At 26.3% G+C, this 22,831-nt stretch overlaps 3 protein-coding genes across 3 annotated transcripts; all 3 read left to right on the top strand.

Moving 5' to 3' along the window:
* The first annotated feature begins 6,656 nt into the window (after nucleotides 1-6,656).
* LOC112593139 (telomere length regulation protein ELG1) lies at nucleotides 6,657-11,212 on the top strand. Its single transcript, XM_025337448.1, has 11 exons — nucleotides 6,657-7,259; nucleotides 7,330-7,591; nucleotides 8,235-8,442; nucleotides 8,529-8,680; nucleotides 8,751-8,865; nucleotides 9,538-9,614; nucleotides 9,687-9,867; nucleotides 9,955-10,100; nucleotides 10,175-10,360; nucleotides 10,430-10,623; nucleotides 10,724-11,212. Exons 1-11 carry the CDS (start codon nucleotides 6,892-6,894, stop codon nucleotides 11,013-11,015), a joined length of 2,181 nt encoding a protein of 726 aa, XP_025193233.1. The 5' UTR covers nucleotides 6,657-6,891; the 3' UTR covers nucleotides 11,016-11,212.
* A 1,119-nt stretch (nucleotides 11,213-12,331) lies between these two features.
* On the top strand, nucleotides 12,332-14,962 carry LOC112593242 (LYR motif-containing protein 4). The gene is made up of 3 exons (XM_025337601.1): nucleotides 12,332-12,555; nucleotides 12,621-12,741; nucleotides 14,681-14,962. The coding sequence occupies exons 1-3, from the start codon at nucleotides 12,467-12,469 to the stop codon at nucleotides 14,759-14,761; spliced, it is 291 nt and encodes a 96-aa protein (XP_025193386.1). The 5' UTR covers nucleotides 12,332-12,466; the 3' UTR covers nucleotides 14,762-14,962.
* Nucleotides 14,963-17,947: 2,985 nt separating this feature from the next.
* LOC112593193 (DIS3-like exonuclease 2) lies at nucleotides 17,948-22,719 on the top strand. Its single transcript, XM_025337535.1, has 13 exons — nucleotides 17,948-18,882; nucleotides 19,174-19,359; nucleotides 19,433-19,574; nucleotides 19,637-19,738; nucleotides 19,830-20,101; nucleotides 20,180-20,344; nucleotides 20,416-20,608; nucleotides 20,688-20,861; nucleotides 21,004-21,251; nucleotides 21,328-21,601; nucleotides 21,683-21,867; nucleotides 21,935-22,130; nucleotides 22,215-22,719. The coding sequence occupies exons 1-13, from the start codon at nucleotides 18,758-18,760 to the stop codon at nucleotides 22,407-22,409; spliced, it is 2,457 nt and encodes an 818-aa protein (XP_025193320.1). The 5' UTR covers nucleotides 17,948-18,757; the 3' UTR covers nucleotides 22,410-22,719.
* Nucleotides 22,720-22,831: the final 112 nt, after the last annotated feature.

Here is a 22,831-nt window from a genome sequence, read left to right as displayed (position 1 = left end):
CTGTAGGTCTCTTTCTATCTTATGTAGTTGTTTGTGAAATTTCTTTAATAACATTAGGTACATTTATTATATGATGACCTTTTTTTTTATTTATTTTATTAATATATTTTATGTTACGGTGTATTATTTTTCTTGCTTTTGCAGAATCGTATTATTATTCCAATAATTCTCGTTTCGAAGTATTTTTAAGTACATAATACAGAACGTTAGTTGGTATGAAAAAATATACGAAGTCAGGCCACCTCAAATTTAAACTTTTTCTATACACTGGCGATGTTTATATTCTGTAAACATTTCAAATTACTTTCGATATGACCTTTACCTAACAAAAATATATTCTCTACCATAAATAATATTAAAATATTATTTTAAATATGAGAAAATACATTTTAGATTTTTGAAAACAAATAACTGTTATTTTACTTCAATCATTTTAATAATCAGATCGTTGCATTACCATAATTTGGTTGTAAATAACTAGAAATCACTTCTTGGAATTATCTATTGAAGCAAGTATAATGAAATAATTTACTTTGAAAATTGTAAATATTTTTTTCATCAAATTCTATTGAAATTTCTACGGTATATTACAATAATATTTTATACGTATAATGTACATTGTACTATTTAAAATTTAATAAATAATAACTAGAATTCATTACAAAAACGAAATATTATAAATTATCGTTAATCTAAAAGTGTTAACAGCTAGGAAGGTATTATAATTATGTTTACGTATTACAAATATTAAATATTTACCTTCAAATAATTGAACTATGACGCGTGTTAAAAGAAAAATAAGTATTAAATAATAACGTTGTCCAAAAATAACAAACTGCTATGACTCAATGACAAATATTAAATAAAATTTCAGATGTTTTTATAGTAATAATAACATAAAATGCATATTTATCGTTAAGGACCGGATTTATATGCAAATGTAAATATGCATTGGAATATGGTTTTTGAAATCTGATGAGAATTGTCCCCGATTTAGATCATTCTTATTAAAATAACACTAATAATTTATTTTGCATATTTTGCATATTTCAACGGTTTTACCTATTAAATACATATTTAATGCATATTAGTAGTTTTATAGTGCATAATATTATTATTAATAGCACATACATTTGTTTTTCGTCGTATTTTCACGTTCACAACCACATAATATCGGTAAAATTACAATTGGTCGTTATTGCTTAAGATAACATGGCATACTCATATGCAACATATATATTATAATATATTAATATGAATCAATTTTTGTTTTAATTTTTTATTAATGTGGTCTAATATTTTATAAATTGAAGATAAAGAATGATAAATGGCAAAGATGACGAAATACTTTTTTTACACTTTTAAAACCTTTCTATACCCTTTTTAATAATTAATTAGTATAAATTTTTTTACTTTTTTTAAATAAATTATTTTTGATTCAATATTTAATGCATATTTTGTAGCATATTACAACATTTAAAAAAGCATATTTTGTGCATTTAAATCCAGTTCCTATTTATCATAGTTTATTCGAATAATTTAAATTTAAAAGTTTATTTTAGGAATAATATAAAAAATAAATTGAAAGCGTTGAAAGAAAGTCGACGTTTTGTATATTTTGAGGCTCTATTCAATTAAAAATATCTACAAGTTTATAATTTAATTGTTTAATCTATTTTTTATCTGTTATTGCTCGTCGTAATTTGAAACAGTAAAAACTATTTGAACCTTCAATTTAATTACTTCTCATATAGAAAATCTAATAATTACTTGGAGAAAAGTGTCATAAGTGAAAATTCTTAATATTTTTCAAAATTATTGTGAAATGCCAAAAAAGAATTAAGAAAAATTTTAATACAAGTTTTCATTGAAATTGATTTTGTTTTTTATTGTAGCTTAAAAATAAATAACACGAGAAACATAAATTACAGTACACCAAATTTTTATTAGCATTTTCTAGTCATGGTATAGTTTTCAAATACTTTGGTCTCTTTGTCCTGTTATGAATAGATTTTTGAAATCATCTTCTTTAATTCATGGTTTTTTTCTACTAAGATTGATAAAAAATTGAATGCTTGTTTAAATAAAATGACAAATTATCACAAGGTTTCTTATTGGTTTTTCTTACCGTCAATATAAGTATATTGACATTTCATTAACATAATATTTATTTATAGAAATTTAACGTTTAAAATTTGACGAAATTGGATGTTAAAACAACAAAAAAAAGAACCGTGCAATTTCAGACATTTCAGTTATTTCACTGTAATAATGTAATTAAACAAAATTATTCATAGGAGCTTAAAACTTCACGCAAAAAAAATAAAAATAATCATTAAAAATATATGCAGACCCTCTAACTCCGCTCAGAATCGATTTTTCGTATACAAAATTATATATATATATTGTCATTAAATTAAAAATTAACACATCTGTTATACTCAATAACAAAGTATATTCAAGAGTACCATTAAACCATTAAGCGAATACCCCAGTTTTTGAATACATTTTTAAATATATTTATAATTACTTATAAAGTTAAATGTTATTAGATAGGTATACAATAGATACATAACATATTTGTTAAAAAAAATAATGAAAGTCATGTACTTATTTACTGTGTCTCTATCGTGGGAGAGGTTCACCACCAGATCCGATTTCGATCATCGAAAACCTTTGTCTTGGATCGTAATTTGATTATGTTTAAAGGAGTCATTCAGAATAAATGATCAAACTCAACTAATCGGTGAACTGTGAAACAAACAAAGCGTTATTCCTTATTCATAAGATTATACGTTACTAACTGATATCAAAAACAGGAGATTAAACAAAAAAAAAAAAAAAAACTTATAAAAAGCTTAAATTAATATTATAAGTAGGTACGTACATTGTCATAGTGAAAACTTTATTTTCTTTTTCGATCGACATGTCATTTGTTTATTTATTTACAGTCAAGCACCCTCAACAGATAAATACAGACAGTCTGTCAAGTCTGCCATTGTTATACATCAATAGACGTAACAAATATTATAATATTATAATCGAATGAAATGATAATTTGGTTTTTCGTTCTTCTTATAGTATTATTATTATTATTATTATTATTATCGCATACACATATCTACCTTTAACATACGTAGGTCATGGATGAGACGTATATTAAATCTCGTGTACAAATATTAACGTATTTTGGTTCACTTTTTGTAATGTAGGTAGTAAGTACCAAATAATAATATTTTCACAAAGAAAACACGGGTTTATTTGCTCAACATACCATTTATAATAATAATATATATTATAATAAAATGTTACGATGGCGTACTTACCTATACGATGTATAGGAGATACTTACCTACGCATTATATTATATAGTATTTATTTACATCCGTGTACATTCGAGTCGTTTACTTATGTGTAATTGCATCATTTCGACCGAAAAGTATACATAATTATGTTTATTTTAATTTAAATGTAAATTATATGCAATGTTGCAATGTAGAATTTACGTATATATTATATTATACGCTCGTGCTAGCTGAGCACTATAGAAATGGAAAATATAGACTCCGCATATATAGCACGCCTTAATAATATTTATGTTTATGTTGTTAGACTTCAAGCGACGACGTACACATAATATTATTATCGATCCAGTGTGATGTTTGGAAAATAATTTTCAGCGCATTACAACGATAAACGAAATCGTTTTTGATTATTTTTAGAATGTTCGTTATTATTACAATTCTTGAATTACATTTTTAAAATTATTTAATTAACATAACGACAGTTTTTAAATAGTGCATATATATGAATACAATAGATACATCATATATTTCTACTAGTCTTTTCTTTACCATGTCATATTAGATCTTAGTATAATGTATATTATAATATATTGTTAAATGAGATGTATAATTATATTATATATTTTATTTTAATTCGTATACAACAATTTATTATTATTGTACGTTTTTATCGAGGTAAGCCCGTAGGGTGTTTTACAAAATATCCATCATAAGTAGTTGTAAAGTAAAAGATTTTTTAAACATATTAAATATTTATTATACCTATATAACATAACATGAGACGGATAACCCAGCTTATTGTTACATAAATTTTAAAATATAATACACGGGGATGTAAAAATTTATTATGAGTCGTATTAAATGAAATTTTGTTTTTTACGACATTGTCAAAATGTACCTAACATTATTTTTGATGAATGATTTAAAGATAAATGGTTAAAATGCATACTTGTGTGAGATAAATATTGTTTTTAAATAAATACCAAATTTCAATTATTTTAATAGCGATTTCCTATTTTAAAACTATAGTACTGCATAGCTGATGCAGTATAATTAACATCATAGCTTATTGGTAATAGACTTCTAAGAGGAATTGTAACCTAATATTCTTTTTAATGAAAAATAAACTTAATTTCGTATGTCATATTGATAAATTCAGTAATGAGATAATTAATCCAAAAACATATTATAATATACTGTTTCATAAAGTAATGTCGTCATGATATCAAGTTTTAAAACTATAGGTAGAAAACTTAAATACGATGTATATTATAAATTATAGCACATAAATCGGAGAATCTGCACGACATAAATCAATTTTTGCTTATCGTCAAATCGAATATAAAAATATGGTTTATAATTAATTATTTACAAGCAATACATTGTTTATAAATCCATATAATAAGTTTTCCGTGTATCCGTGTCATTTGAGCTGAAATTGAAGTCTGGACAAATATATTGCAAAATGAATGTGCAGACTCGCAAATAAAGTAAAATACCATCATAAAAATGTATGTGCTTTATATAATAAAACTATTATTTTTTATGTATATTAAATACTTTAATCAATATTATATTTGTTAAACTTTTATTGTTATTTTTTGTTTAAACATTATCGTTTATCTGTCGGCTGTGTTGGACAGCAACACTATATACTTTATATATATGAACACGTATGTGTGCCTATATAGTTAGGTAAGTATGGTTTATATATATTATGTATGACCGCGCGTCGTATCGGACTGCGATATGGCGAGGCGGCGGACGCTGGGTCTCTTCGGAGTTAAGTCCCGCAGGCGTTTGGGACGTTTTAAATCATTTTTTATGTTCGTAATTACAGAGTGGAACGGGAACGAAAAAATAAATACAGGAATATGAATATATATATATATATATATGGAGGTCTCGTGTATATATATAAATATAATGTACCGTTCAGTCTCGCTCATATCTCACCAGACGAGCACGAGCCGCGTCCGAGGGACGACCGCTAACCGACCATATCATATTTTATACGTTTAAATGCTTATATGTAAGTGTATTTATTATTATCATAATAGACCGTGTGTTTTGTATTAAATTTTTATGTTTGGATAATGTGAATAACATAGTCGTATTTGCCTAAAATACTACAAGCTCCGTGATCGTAGACTTTACACGTTATGTTAACATAAAATATCTTTCTGTTTTATATAATTTGACGGTACTTGCGGTAGAAAATTTTCAGCTCAAGTGCCCAAACAAAGTTTAAACTTTGAAGTACCATCTGATATAAAAAAAAAAAAAAAATTATACATAAAAACTGAATACAAAAATAAAATAAATGTCTATGTATAATTATTCAATTCATACCACAAAAGTATGTGAAAACACATTATTTTTGATCAAAATAAAAATAATTTATTATCGATGTGGTCAAATGAAAAATTCCTCCCCGTGTATATCAAAAAAAAAAAAAAAATTATTAACTGTTGATAAATTGTTTTACAGTCTTACAGAAAATATATATTTTTCAATTTTTATTTATCATAATTTGATGTAAGTACCTATTCAAACCATTAATAGGCCACAATAAAAAAAAAACGTACGTAAAAACATGCTTTCATACTACCAATATTATTATATAGTAATCAGAACTTAAGTTTAAAGCCTCGTTGATGAGAATTCATTATTATCATTTAAACATTCAATTATGGCCTTAAATTGCCTACCTAACGCGCCGTACACATTTGAATAATTATTTAATATTATACAGTAATAATTTGTTGATACTATTGTTCAATTTTTTTAATTATTAGTATAAGAAAAAGTTTGATTTCACAATTTGAATTTTCTACGCTCTTATTATTCGAGTATTAAGATCGTTGGTATCTTGTTTACTTTATGATTAATTTACAATTACTATAATACCGAATACCAAATATTTATCTAATATATTTAATTCTTATTAAACTGTTTACATGTACACACTAATATCTATAATTTAGTAAACCATGTAAGATTGGTACGACGATATATTATGTAGACTTTAACTTAATATCGATATTTTAAATCATTATTCTAGTGGCGAACAATTAATATTAATAAATTAATATTCTTTTATTTTAAAATGTGTGATTGAACATTTAAAAATATGTTAATTTTCTTCCATTAGTATTCAATCGATGGGTGTAAAAAAACAGGATTTTGGTTTATTCAACAATGATCAATTTATTATTTTATTTAAATTGCCGCGCAAAGTATTGGAACGTTAAAATTATGTTTATACCGCAGTTATAGTCACAGTGATAATAAATGGCGGGAACTCGTCGTCCGATAAGACGTGATAAACGATAAACATTAAGTGTAAAACTGTGCGTGAGAAAAGTATTGTTGACTGTTGTACTTGTTATGAGCAAGTTTTGTCAACAGTTTCAATTATTGTGATATTCTTGTTTCGAGTCACAACTCCAAACAAAATTGTCAAATCATAACCCTTTATAAACAGTAAAATCCATGACTGATCAGTTAAAGTCAATTCTATTACTGCGATTTCTGCTAACTACGTTTAAATAATAATCCATCATCTGCATTCAGCGTCCAGACGATGGTTGGACGTACTGCAAAGAGGTCATCGGATGACTGCGTTTTTGCCGACACCAAGAAGAAGAAAATTTCTAGAGAAAAATTAGAAGCGGAAGTGGCGGTACCCAATGAAAAATCATCCGCACATTGCAATGGGGATTTAAGGCAAAAAAAGGCATTTTTTGCCTATTTCGGTAAATCGTTTGATGACGGCAAAAATAGTAGTACCAGCTGCAATGGCAGTAACAAAAAAACTTCCGACGTCCACAACAATGTGACAAAACCAATCCCCATCACTAAAACCATTCGTGATAATAATTCAAAAACACCAGTCATCAACGTAAATAAGAAAATCATTGAACTGCCCACTGATGCTGTTTGTATAATTAAGTATGATATATTTTTACAATTTTTTATACCTGAATTATTGTTTTTCAACATTTTATCTTATACTTTGTAGGAGGAATGCCAATTTGTCTTATATCAGCAGTTTTGTAGAAGAATTAGGATGTTTTCCTAAAATCACGCATACTAACCATTTATCATCTTTAAAGTCTTCAGATTCTATCCTTAATTTGAAGGAAGAAGTATTTCATGAGAATTGTATTAAAAACTCTATTCTTACATTCCAAACTGTCCTCTCCCTGCCAAACCGTCTAGTATTAGAACCTTACCAAATGGAAATTAATTTTCCACTCATGATATCATCTATAAAAACATCTGTAAGTATTTTGATTTTTAAGAAAAACTTTAAGTGTATTGATATGGACTTGGCACTAAATTTTGTATTTGAAAAGCCACGTGGATGTGCAATATATATTGAATTATTTGGAACTCAGACTTTGATACAAGTGCAATATTCTGACTACTATGTAATGATAAAAATACAGATTTTCTTCTAGAGAAATTTATTAATTTATATTGTCTTCTTACTAATATTTGTTCATAATATTAATAATTATTAAAAATTAATACTTATTATTAATTCAGTCATTTTTCATTGTTTGCCTAAATTCATAAATTTTGAGGTTGGTCATTTTTAATTTAATTTTTTTAACTGACTTTTTTATTCTAACTAAATAGAATAATGTAAACCTCTAATATTGATTCCTAATAGCTTACTTAAAGCGTTGAAGCCACTTGATATCAAAAAATATAAATAAGCAATTTAACTATTACCTATAGATTATTACAATAATTTACTTTATTTAAAAATACTATACAATGTGTCTTGTGATGACTTAAAGTTCTAAACAATACATTTTTATTATTTATCATTTTATACTTGCACAAATGTCAATATTTTGTATAAATACACGTGTTTAAAAATATGGTTATTAATTTATAGGTGATTTTTAATTTCAGGTACCAAATTTTCCAGTTTCAGATTGTCATAAGAGTTTGAAGAAAAAATATTTAATGGCAAAGAAATCTGCTGCAGATATTGAATCCATGTGGATTGATAAATATAAACCAATATGCAAGGAAGAAGTGCTTGGGAATAGTAAACTTGTTAAGGATTTGAAAAATTGGTTAACCCCTAATAAGAATAATTTAAAAAAATCAAAAAATGGTTAGTTATAAATTATAACTTATTATACAACAAACATGAAAAATATATTTTTTATATATAGGTATCTAATAATTTTTCATTTTTAGGTCAAAAATATTATGATGATGATGACTTTATCTTTGATAGTGATAGTGAATCTAGTTGTAAACAACAACGAAACTTAGCAATTTTAATTGGACCAAGTGGCTGTGGTAAAACTAGTGCAGTTTATGCTGTAGCCAATGAACTCAATGCAAATGTAATGCAATTGTTAATTATATTTGTAAATATATTCTTGAAATTAATTTGGTGTTTGATGTGCTGTATAGGTGATAGAGTTGAATGCTTCCTGTAACAGAAATGGAAAACGTATAATTACTGATTTAATGGAAGCTACACAATCACATGCAGTAGAAAAAAACAGTTTATTTAATCTAATAAAAGGTTTTGTATTTATTATAAACTTTATATTCAATATTGTAACTTGAGACAGAGTTTAATAAAATAGATCTGTAAATTTACTATGTAACTTAATATTTTATGGATAGAAATTACAAACCTGTGTATGATATCATCTCATGACACTTTCAATTAAACATTAGTTGTTTCTTTTTTTCTTATACTCATCATCACAAAAATTCACCTTTCATTCATCATTGCCTAACTAAAATAATATTCAATTTATTTTCATGAAATATTACAAATTCTATTTAAAAAATATTAATTTAATACTTAAATATTGTTTAATCTTTTTAAATATAAGTATAGTATAAAATATTTTCTTTATCTATTGTATTAAAAATTAGTAATGCCCAAGGTGTGAGATGTGTTTACACTAAATATAGGAAACAGTTACATACAATCATGTCTAATTTATAATTTTACTTTTATATTGGAGCTTCAAGTTATTAATGATAATAGTTTCCTTATTATTTTATTTTTTATATTTTGAATATTTAGTAAATATTGTTGTATTATATTATACTTAAATGTTAATATGCTCATTGATCCATTCTTTATAATCCATTCCAAAAAAAAAAAAAAAAATAATAATAACAATTTTTAAATATTATTTGTTTTACTTCTAAATGTATAATAATATTTTCCATATTTTAGAAAAAAAGGTAAAAATCAAAAACCGGAAAAAAAAAGAAAAAGTGAATGAAAAAATGACAATTATTTTAATTGAAGATGTAAATATAAAGTCATATTTTTAAGATTTTTAAAATTCATATTAACTAATTGTATTTGTTTCTAATAAATAGGCTGATATACTCTTTGAAAATTATGATGATGGGTTTTTATCAGCAATATCAACTTTAGCCACAGATTCAAAGAGACCACTAGTTTTAACAGCAAATGATCCTTTTAGTAATCATTTGTTAAAATTTTTCTTATCCAATGAAATAACTCTACATTTTATACACCCACTCAAAGAACATTTAAGTGAGTAATTGTAAAATGACAATTCAATAGTTTTTAAATTAATGCATTTCTATTATTATGCTTTAAAATTGTATTAATTTATTTCAGATTGTTTTCTACAGTTAATAGCTCTAAATGAAGGAGTCATTATGACAAAAGACGAAATAAATGCATTTATTCATCCATATAAACCTGACATTAGGCAAAGTACTCTTCAATTACAATATGTTTTGAGTACTGGAGAGATAAATCAGGTAATATTAATAAAACTAAATATTTTACTTATTAAATTTGTTTCTCGATAATTTTTTCAAAATATATATTTTAGAAAACCCTTAATAATCATTCCCCAATGAGTTTAAATTCTATTTGGTGGAATTGGCCGCATATAATTGGTTGTCCCTCAACTAACATCAAAGATAATAAACAACCAAAGTGCAATGTTGATATAGCAACGATATCTCAAAATTTAGATATTATGTCAAAATTAAACTCTATGTATTCAAAAACGCAGGTTTGTAGCTTGAATTTTAGCACAAAGCAAATTATTTCTAATATATTATGCGGTTTTTATGCGTTTTAGAGCTATAATTTTTTAGACCCACAACCATTTTGGCATCACCTTGCCACAAGAGACAGTTCTTGTTTAATTGAACCTCATCATTGGTTCGACAGTTCTGATCAACTTTCCATAGATATTGCTCAATGGACATACAAACATATTAATAAACAAAATTATGTTCCAGAAAAACTTTACCCCACATCTGAGGAATTAAAGTAATTACTAAAATAAAACTCCTGAATGACATTTGTTATATATCTATTAAAGTATGTATAAATATAAATATATTAAACAATAATTTATATTTTTTAATAGGCATCGTCAAAGGATATGGGATGCATCTAAGGACGTTCTACAACAAATAGGCTTAGATTATTGTAATCGCAAAAATGAAACGTGCTATGATTATTTATCTGTTATACGATCTATATATCAAAATCAACATATAAGTCAATCATTTGTAAACCTTAGGAATTCAAAAATGTTTTCATATTTAAGACAGATTAATATTGATGTAAACACTAAAGATTTAAAGTATTTGTGTGACTCTTTTCACTCCAGTTCCAATAACTGTGATCCCCAGTTGGAAATATCTGACCCGTTTTAGTTGATATATATCTGATAGTTTTGGTATAAAATATTTTTAATTATTTATTACTTTTGTATTATATTGATTCGATAAAATTGATCTATCAGTACTTACATTATTTTATATATATTTATATATAAAAAATGTTTCTACATGTATTGATCGTTAGTAATTAGTTTATCTTACATTTAATCATGTTTTAGATTCTTAAATATAAATTTTATTATTTTATAATTTTGGAGAAAATCATTTTATAATGTGTGTAATATATTTTCTATTTTCCTAAATAATATTATTGTGTAAAAGAATTAAAAATATATATATTTCTTGTACTGGTTTATGTAAAATTTAATCTATTTTAAAATTATTATGATCATTTAATTTTATTAATACAAAACTGATATTTTCACTAAAGTTTTCAATAAATACTTATTACCATATGATGTATAAAACCATCATAGTTATGATTATTCATAAGATATTTACTCTAGTCATTATCAACTTATAGTTTCATATCATTATATAATTGTATAAATTTAGCAGATGTTTAAATACTGTAAGATTATTAGATTAAATTATATTTTATAATTTGTACTTGTAATGAAATTTGAGTGTTCTTCTTATTAACATATTTTAATTTTTACATATTAACATTTTAATGTATAAATTAACCTATTTTTAAAATCAAACAATGTTTGTTGTACATAATTGGCTGCATTGCCTTTTATATTTTTTATTATTATTTTGTTTATGTAAACTGCACATCATAATTTTAATTGGATATGTTTAATAGCATAATCAAATGTCATGGAATGAGTAGGGTTTTGTCCCTTCCCAACTACCTCAAGAGTTATAATTTTATGTTATAGTTAAAAATAGTTAAGTATTATAATAATGTAATTCTTAATAATATTCTATTGTTTTAGTATTTATTTTGTAATTCTTGCCCCTAACTCCCAGACTAAAACTTTCAAGTCCTGACAACTGATTAGAATACATAAAAAGTTCTATCTCAATTGTAGCTTTTAACTTTGTGAGTGATGCAATGCATGTAGCCTGGATTTTATTTTGAAGGGGAGTCTGAATAATTTTGAACACAATTTTTAATAATATCGGAAGGTTGGACCCTATAGACCCACTCTCCTCTGGATACACATGTGAGTGGTTCGGTCTTTGATTTGAATGTCAAGTCATAAAACGTAGAAAATCAAAAGTAATGAGTTGAAATTTTGAAAAGCAGCGCTTCTATGATAAAACTGTCTTATCAAATTGTCGATTTAATCATTATCAGTTATCACCTATGTCGAAAAACCGGAAAACGTTATCACGGATTATAGGACATTCAGGTTTATTAGTTTTATTACCATTATTAAGTCGTCAGACGTCGTGAGTCTAGTTGTAAGTTTCTTACGATCTGTTCATTCTGTTCGTTTTTAACACTATTTCTTTCTTAACGGTGTTTGGTCGCAATGGCAACCTCAGCGACCAGAGCGGAAGTTCTCAAAATCTACAAAACCATGTTGAGGGAAAGTGCCAGGTTTTCGTTCTATAACTACAGGTAAGCAAGGTTATTCGAATCAGTTGTCTGATCACCATTTCAACTAATTTATATTTTACATATAGAATGTATGCTCTGAGACGCGTGAAAGATGCATTCAGGGAACAAAAGACGATCAAAGATTCATCAGAAATCCAACAGCACCTACTTCAAGCATACAAGTTTTTGGATATTATTAAACGACAAGTAATTCAATATTTCTAATGTGACAGTTATTTCTGCACTTTTTTATATAGTTCAATCAGTATGCTTTCTGGTTACTTTGTAATTTAAAGGTTATCTGTCATTTTATTTTAGTTTTCCCTTCATTGACTGAAAATCATTATAATTAGGTAAATTTTATATTGCTTATTTTACTTTTATAAATAAGTATTTCAAGCTGAGAAATGAGTATATTTGTTTAGTAAGAAATTCCATTGTTTTATTACATGTCACAAATCACATCATATTTTATGAGTTCAATTTATGAACTGTAATTAAGACATATAAGTATAATAAAATATACCAGTTTGTTGTTTGAACCAAGTTAATATTACATTAAGATATTGTCAAAACTAAAAGTACATATTATAAACTATTAAAAACATGTACAATAATAATTTTATAAAAAGGTAATAATACTAATAAATTATTTAAAATTTTCTTATTTTAGATTCTGAGCTATATGTAGGTATTATTATATTTATTCTTTGTTTCTATGATACTTTTTAGAACAAACAATTTACTCTTAACATTAATGGTGGTTTATGTTTGTAAATTTGATCAAGTTAATACTTAAGAGATCAACATTATTTATCACCTATCAGATTTTGATTAATTCAATTTTGTTTTTTTGTATAATTGAGAAATTAATAAATAGTAAAGCCTTGCAATTTAAATAAAATATTTATGATAGCATTTTTATACTATTGAGATTTAAATACTTTTGCTCTTTTTAAACTACTTGTAGACATGTGAAATTTATGACTTAATTTCTAAGTTAATCTCACAGTAAAAAATGTCAAACATTTATAGCACTTTTTGTTTTTACAAGTGTATTAAATTCAAATTTGAAATAATTTAGAAATAAGGTTATGTAAACACTCTAAGTTAAATTTTAATGTAATTTGTTATGACAGAATTAGTGTATAAAAATGTATATATTTTGTATTTATTTTAATATTTTAATTTTGGAAATGAAATACAAGTAATTTTATCTAATTAAAATATAAAACAAATTATTTTAATTTAAATCATTACTAATAGTAATATAAACCAATTATAAATAATATAGGTATACAAAATAGAGATTAATACACTATCTCTCTCTGCTTAAAACTTTTTCCATACAAAATATTTATCAATAATTTAAAATGTAATACATATATTACAATTATATAGACATTAATTTATGAGATATGCTTAAAAATTACTATAAAGTAAAACAAATACTCCAGTTTTTATGTTTTCTTGGATCAACAAAATTATCGCCTAAACTAAAATTAAAAGTGCTTTTGTACATTCTTTGTTTTAAATAATGTTATTTCAATATTATTATTTCTAAGTATTCTTGGTTTATCTTATCATTGGATTTTAAATACTGTAATATAATAGTAAATAGTTATTATATCAACTGTTTACAATCAATTAAAAAAAAAGTGTAAAGGTTATAGGTAATAATTTATTTATAACACTGCTACTAATATAAGTGAGTAAGTGAGGTTTAATGATCACTAAAATTTATTTCATTAGTAATAATATTTTTAGGTTATTTCTATTGGTATAAACTCATACTAATTATCAATGTATATTTAATAGTAATTTAATGTATATTTCTTGTACAACAATAACACAATATTTGGTAAATAGATAAATAATTAAAGCATAATATAGCAATTGTTCATGCATTAATTATGGGAATAATATTGGATTCTTATTCAATTATTATTAACTATTTATTTCACATTGGTATTTGTAAAATACTTAAATTTAGGTATTTAAAATGTATAGTTTTAAAAAAAATTTTTTAATGCAATACAGAAGTTTATAATAAGTAAAATTCAAATTAACATTTGAATTAACTACAACTTACATTAAAAGAATATATTAATTATATTGTTAATCATTTTTTTTTTTTTTTTTGTAGGCAGTTGTAGGAGACTTGTACAAATTTGATAAACTTATAATCGAAGTAGAAAATGATAAAAAACTGAATGAAAAACATTAGTTTATGTTTGTTTCATGCTGGATTCGGAAAAGAGCTCAGTGTTATTGAATTTATTGGTCAAATTTTCAAATTTCAATACACATGTTAGTTAAACGATGATTGTTCCTAAATTTAATATAAGCATATATTATTATATTAATTAACACCATCATTACTTATATAGTGTGCTATTAAATATATACTTAAATTTGAATACACAAATTTTTGTTAGTCCATTAAGCATTTTATTTTTGTATATTGTAAACCACTATAAATCATAACAGTAGATAAACTTCTTATAAATTATATTTGGTTTTGATAATGTATTGTAATATTGTATAATTATTAGTAATGTTGCATAATGAAGTATAAAATGTATTAAACATAATATTTTTATTGATTTTTAAGTTTTATTTAATTTCTGATAGGTTTAATATCATGTTAATACATGAAAATAAGTGAATAAGTGTATACCTCACTTTGATTTAAGAATATATTATATTATTAAATATATAAATCATAATATTACTTAAGTAAAAAAAAAAAAAATTATTTTCAAACAGCAGTTCTCTCAATAAATGTGTACCTACGTTAGAGTTTACATGAATATTGTTAGCTCATAAATTTTAATTTATTTATCATTAGTTTCAGTTGAAAATTCTATTGTTAGTTCATAAAATGACTAAAATCAAAATAATGCAAATATGTGCGTATTAAATATTAATTGAACAGTAATATTATGATGGTCTTTTCGATAGCATAGATTTTATAAATAATAGATAGAAAAACAGCAAAGTTATCGATATTATTACTGTGTAAGTACTTATTTTTTCAATAATCATAAATCATCATTATAGATTCTGTGCAAAACGATGAATATATTATTAAATTTTCAATGGTTTTTTTTTCTAGTGTTTAGGACATTTTATTGTAAAAATGATTTGATTTTTCAATTTTTGTGGGTAGTTTCTGAAAAGGAAAAAAGATTCCCTGTATTTTGAAAAATAACTGAAAAACAGGAATTTTTATGAAATATAATATAAATATATTTAAAATGTAAAAACTAATAACTTAAGATACCTACTTGAAATTTTTACAAAATGTTTATAATAAAAATTTCTATACTATATGATACTATTTTACTCTTTTCAAGCTATCTGTGTAGAAATTTTCGATTGTTTCTTCTATATTATATTTCAATAAAATAAAAATTTTATGAATCAGAAAATCAATGTTGATATGAAAATTTAATGTAAAATTCCTTATAAGTTGTAATTATTAAGTATCAAAAATACTCTATTTTGATCTAGAACATTTGCAAACAATGCAATAAAAAATTCATATTTTTAATATTCATACTAAAGGCTTTAAAATGTAATACAAGGTTTGCCATAAGAAACTTTTTTTTTATTGACATTTTAAGTTTAAACTTGAACAATTTTTTTGTAATTTATTAATTAAATTATCTGTACCACCAGAAAAATCATTGAAATTAATATACCTACAATATTATTTTCAATTTTGTAACAATCTTTTTTTATATATAATATATTAAGTGACTTAGACAGGACAGGTGGTTGGATGTTTAACTCCCCCCCCCCAATTGTCTTTCCACATCTAATAAATGTATTATTTATATTATTGTGTATTTCATTAATTTTATTTTCATATTGAGATGTTTATTCACAAGTTTACAGCTAAACTTTGTTCTAAAATAGTTCAATAATTGGGCAACAAACAACGAAAACAATGAAAAACTAAGTTTAATTTTCACTCACAAAATCCTGGCTACGCCACTGAATATATACACAAATATAAACAAAACTGTAATATTAATGTATACATTAGACTTTTTCATTTAAATAATTATTCCTATTTATATTCCAACATTGTGTAACCACCATAAATAATTATTAGATTGTTATTCATGAGTCATGACAGTGTTTCCCAATCTATGGGTCGCCAGTTGCGACCTATAAATAGTATAAATTATAATTAAAATATCCATGAAAATAATTTATAAATGCCCAACTATGTTTAATTTGATACCTCTACGTATAATAATAATGTGAAATTTCGCTACTCACTATTATTGTAGATCCTACAATGTAGACATCAATATATGTTTATTCTTTAATAAAGTTTGTATTGTATTTTTGTCTTATCGGTACCTATATGTTGTAATGACTGTCGATGTGGTATCGGTCAATTTTTATACAGTTGAGCAATAAGCAGTACCATAGAGACTAGAGACTATAGAGACTACGAGAGTATATAGGTACAAACGGAAACTTTTAGTTTACGATTAGATACACTCATTTTTAAATACTCAAATTTTATATTGTGTATTTTAAGTTTTAATTTTTCTAATGGATAAATTTTTTGTTTGTAAAACTACATCCGTTGGTGTTTTTTTTTTTTTTAGTGTTGGTGAGGGTGGGTCGTATAACCAACAAGTAGTAAATTTATGAGTCGCTATTACAAAAAGGTTGGCGAACACTGATCTATGGCAACCACAGAATTCTGCGGTTACTAATTAACTAATTCAAAATGTATTTATTGTTTAAAGAAATACCATATGGGAAAATATTTAGTTTATTAGGAAGGATTTAACTTAGGAACTTGGAAGTTGGATTATTGATGGGTTAGGAATTATAGGTCGAGAATATGAATCGGCACCAGATCCGGACTGGAAGGATACCGGCCTACTATTCTCAGTAAGCAGTCGGCCCATGGATAGGTATAATTTAAAAATAAAACCTTATTTTTTTTTGTCATTAATTGTATTTTACTAGAAATTTGAAAGCGAACGGCCTACTGTGTTGTAGAACAGACAACAGTAGCTCAGTGACCCAATCCGGGCTTGTTCAGCACCATCCGAAATCGTGCTCAATTTACAATTACGCCACTTCAATTTTACCACTTTTATTCGTAAGTACTAGAAACGTTTTACGTATACTATTATATTTTATAGGTACATACGTTTTAAAAAGCAATGTTTTCTTCAAAAATTAATTCAATCCATTGTACTGCTATTTATAGACAGATAGTAAAATATATTACTTTGATAGCAATTTAATTACATCATATAATAATAGGTAATAATAATTTTATACTATAATCATATTATTATATTATACTCTATAAATAGTAATATGGACCGACCGCCAGAATCGTTTTTCGTATGCACTACGCATTGTTTTTATAATAATTATTATTGTAAGTACTAAATTTAACACATAAACTACAGTTAAAGTTACTCTACGACGAGAGACGCTCACACTCGACACCACAAGACCACAAGATATATCTCAATGTTTAGTGCGTGGGCGTCGTCTACTTCACGGCAGAACGGTTTCTTTACCTTGCCAGTCTTTTTTTAGTTTAACAGCCGTATTCGAAAAAAAGACGCCAATGACTTGCATTATAGTCGGTGAGTGCGCTAGTGATCGCTAGGTTTTTGTCAGTTTGATGAAAAATAAAATTAAAACCCCGTTTTTTTTCTATTGCCCAAACCTGAGACCGGAATCGCGCATTATTCGCGACCTCCACGATTTAGAATAATCATCCGACTCAACCGTAAATGAACCTTAAATCGCGGTTCCAACTTACAAATCATTACGACGATATTACAGAATAGAATCTGATGTTTATTTATTCTGTGATCATGATACAGTATTATATTGTCCCCCCACACTGGCTGCCTGTAACAAATTGTTATCTCTACGCGTCACCAGCTATCGAACAAAACGAGATAACAATATTGACAAACAGACATCGCTACAGCAGTATCAATTTTAACACTTCAAAAGTGGAACGTTTCGTAAGTTCCGTTAGTAGTGGAGGTACTTGTCGATGTTTTTTGGTAATGCCAAGTGCTAGTTTACGTTCATATCCTTTCTGTTCGCCACACATTTATGACGCCCAAGTACCCGACTACTATATCCGTCGGTCTAAAATCTAAATTATCACCGTTAATTCGTGTCCGCTACCCCACGAGTTCGTTCTTATACCGTCATGGAATTCTTGGAAGATCTGTCACGTCAATTGGAGGACATCCAGCTGGACGTTACCACCGTGAGATCGGAGTTCCCCTGCCCACGGTCGGTCTTGCGATATCTTGACCACGGCAAATCTATGAAGTAATTTATAATAAATGAGTTTAACAGCGTATAAAAAAGTCTTTGTTCATTTCTTGTTTAAGTCTAGGGGTATATCGGCATATTCTGATGGGTACCCTATGATACTATGATATCAAATATACCGAAACATTACACCATGTTAGATAATTTATTATAATTATGTAATATTTATAGAGAAATGAACAAATTTTATAATTAATGTTTCTAGTAAATAAAGATAAAGTACTTATAGAATGTAATAATATCAACTAATAAGTAAAACTAAATTATTTTTTTTTTTTTTTGCCATAGTGATGTTAATAGATTAGCATCAAACTTAGAGAATGGTATAGATATTGAAAATACGCCTGAAAATCAATCCAGAATTCGTACAAAAAAAAGACTACATAGGAGACAAAAACAAAAGTTAAAATCTTTAATTGAGAATCAAAATACTAGTCCCAGTGAACAAAATAGATCAACTAGAGCTGTTATAGAGTATGTATACAGATGATAAAAATAATTTGTTATAATTTATTAAAAATATAGTTTTTTCCTTATTATTTTGAAGGCCATTTATAAGTCATAAAAATTATTACCCTAATTATATGCAGTTAGAAGATGTGAAAAAAGGTCTAGAAAGTGGTGAACTATTTGAAGGAAACATACGTATTAGTCAAAAATGTACTACAGAAGCATATGTTCCATCACCTGTAAGAAATCATTATGAAATTTTTACTTATGATATTTTAATCATAATTTTTTATACTTAAAGGATAAATCAAAGGATATATTGATAAACAGTATTAAATCACGGAATAGAGCTCTAGATGGTGATAAAGTTGTCGTAAAGATTCTTGACAAATCTCAATGGAGGGTATTCTATTTGACATTTAAAAAATATAATAACCCACACTAAAATTCAAAATGGTGACATCTTAATATTATCATTTTAATTTTGTTTATAGAACCCAGATACAGAAGATTGTCAACGAACTGGTGAGGTAGTTTACATATCAAGTAGCAAAGAAAATCGTATAGTAGTAGGTACTCTAATAGTCGATAGAGGTGTTCTTCATCGTTATAGCTCATTAGTTCCAAGAGACTGTCGAATTCCCAGATTACTTGTTGACACTTCAATTTGGCCGTATCCTATTTATTTGAGGAATGGAACCAAGGAATCAAAAGAATTGTTTTATGCTCTTTTACCAAACTGGGACAATTTTAAGTTTCCAAAAGGGTATATACTTGTGTCTTAAACATATGTAGTTTATAATGTATGATTTACTTTATTTTGGAAATACATTATGGTTTCTAGAATATTGAAAGGAGTTTTGGGTGAATCTGGAGAAATAAATGCAGAAACTGAAGGTATACTGATTTCCCATGATATACAAGAACGACCATACCCAGAAGATATAGATCAATATTTTCCTCCACAGTTTTCTGTGGAAGAAGAATTGAAACACAGGAAAGATTTTAGGTAATTTACTTACTAGTTACTCTCATAAATATAATTTAGTACTTCTATAGAAGTAATTTTTTTTTCTATAGAAAAAACTGTATCTTCTCTATTGACCCCCCCACTGCCAAAGATCTAGACGACGCGCTTTCCTGTGTACCACTTCCGAATGGCAATTTTGAAATTGGTATTCACATTTCAGATGTGTCTTATTTTGTTAAGCAAGGTACACCACTAGATGAAATTGCAGAAAGATTGGCCACTAGTGTTTATTTAATACAAAAAGTAAGCTTTAAATATGAATAATTTGTTCTTACACTCAAAGAGTTAATTCAAACCAAATCAAATTGTTTAACACTAACAGGTGTATCATATGTTACCTCCAGCATTGACTATGATGGCATCATTACTACCCGGAACCGATAAATTAGCTGTTTCTATCACTTTGGAAATGACACCTGACGCTGACGTGATTAGTCACTCTTTTAGTCGATCTATTATACATTCTTGTGCTCAATTGCATTATTCACATGCTCAAGTATGTTTCCATTGCTATTTGCTGTATTGTTATTTATTAATAATGTTTGAGTATTCAATTTTGAGCTTTAGTCTTAACTATTTAATTTACTATGTATTATACATATATCATAATTAATAATTTGAGAACCTGTGTATTCTAGATATTTTTAGAGAATCCTGATAAAAAAGATTGGGACGAATCTGAGTTTCCTACTGTATATAATGGTTATACAATCAATGACTGTGCAACAGCTGTCAGCCATTTACATAAGCTCGCAGCAGTGATGCGAGAGAGACGTTTTAGCTCTGGTGCGCTAGCGATCAACCAACCTAAGTTGTCTTTTGAAATTGACAGAGCTACATGCGAGCCACTGTCATATTCATTGTATATACTTCACGAGAGTAATTGGTTTGTGAACAGTATACTTAATTATTTATCAATTGATATGCTAGGGAATTTAATTAATTTTTTCTTGATACTACAGGTTAATAGAAGAATTCATGCTTCTCGCTAATACAATGGTCGCTGAACATTTGAAGACTCACTACCCGACCACAGCCATGCTTAGAAATCATCAAGCACCAGATGCTGCTGCTATGGAAAAAGCAGTGAAACTATTGAAAGTACACAACATTGATATTGATTATACTTCAGCTGGATCTATTCATAAGTCTAAAGCTGCTTATTGTCAAGGTGAAAATTCGGAGAATCCTCATTGGGACATTATTATCAGCAATATTCTTTCAAAGCCGATGGTTGTAAGTAATAATAATAATGAAATTAATTACACAAATTAAAATGTTAAAAATGCATTCAAAGGTTGATTTTGTATTTTCTAGCGTGCCGAATACTGTGTTATCGATCCAGATTTATCCATGCGTCATTTTGCACTAAACGTACCGTACTATACTCATTTCACTTCTCCCATTCGTAGGTATCCAGACATAGTTGTGCATCGAATGCTAATATCATGGTTAACAGGCGAACCAATTAAGGAATATGAAGACCCAAAAGTTATTAACAAGTAACGTTTATTTTGTTAAATTACATTGTTGATAACCAACTAACCAAATTTCATTGCAAATTTTTAGGATAGCCATCAACAGTAATGACAAAAAGAATAATGCGAAGAAAGCGTCAGAAGCTAGTGCAGATATATACGCTGCTTGTTTGGTCGGTAAACTAGGAGGCCTAGTGGTTGACGCGTCCGTAATGGAAGTAAAAGAAAACTATTTTGAAGCCACAGTCCTCTCGATGAACATGAACGTCAGAGTTTACGTGAATATTGTAAGTGTAACTGTTGGCTTAACATTTTGTTTTCTATTAATTTACCCTCGAATGAAATTCTATGGTTCAATTTTTTTATTTCAGTCTTCACATAACCCAGATTTGCTTCACAAATTCTGTAAATTAACAAGTGTTGATGATAAACCCACATTGATCATTGGTTGGGATTCTAAAGGTGAAGACAAGCAAACACTTCAACTGTTTGATAAAGTTAAATTGAAGCTATCGAAAAGAGAACATTGTTTAAAAATAAGAGCCATTTTAATCAGAGACGAATAGACTTCTATTTATTGTGATTCATTACATAGTGTATTTAATATTAATACATTATTTTTTTTTTTTTTTTATATAATCATTGTTTTCAAGTTTTTAATGAAAAGAGATGTTGTTTATTAATATAATTTTTATCAATAAATACATTTATACTTTTTGACTTTCAAGTGTAAGCTCAATCAACAACATCAACATAATACAAAAACATTAACACGCGTTTTACGATGGGATACAGTACAGAGTTTATTAATTTATATATCATAATTTTATTAAGTTGAATAACATTTAAAATATCATAGGTTATTTTAGAGTATATATAAATATCATATAACTTAAAATATGCAATACAATAATATAATATATAATAAATATATTACATAATAATTAATATATTATATAAATATATTGACGTTTAAAAAAAAAAAAAA

This window comes from Melanaphis sacchari, unplaced genomic scaffold, assembly GCF_002803265.2.
Source record: "Melanaphis sacchari strain LSU unplaced genomic scaffold, SCAv2.0 Contig1_pilon_pilon, whole genome shotgun sequence".
Classification (NCBI taxonomy): domain Eukaryota; kingdom Metazoa; phylum Arthropoda; class Insecta; order Hemiptera; family Aphididae; genus Melanaphis; species Melanaphis sacchari.
The sequence above is the reverse complement of the archived record's forward strand: the minus strand, read 5'-3'. Positions and strand labels throughout refer to the sequence as shown.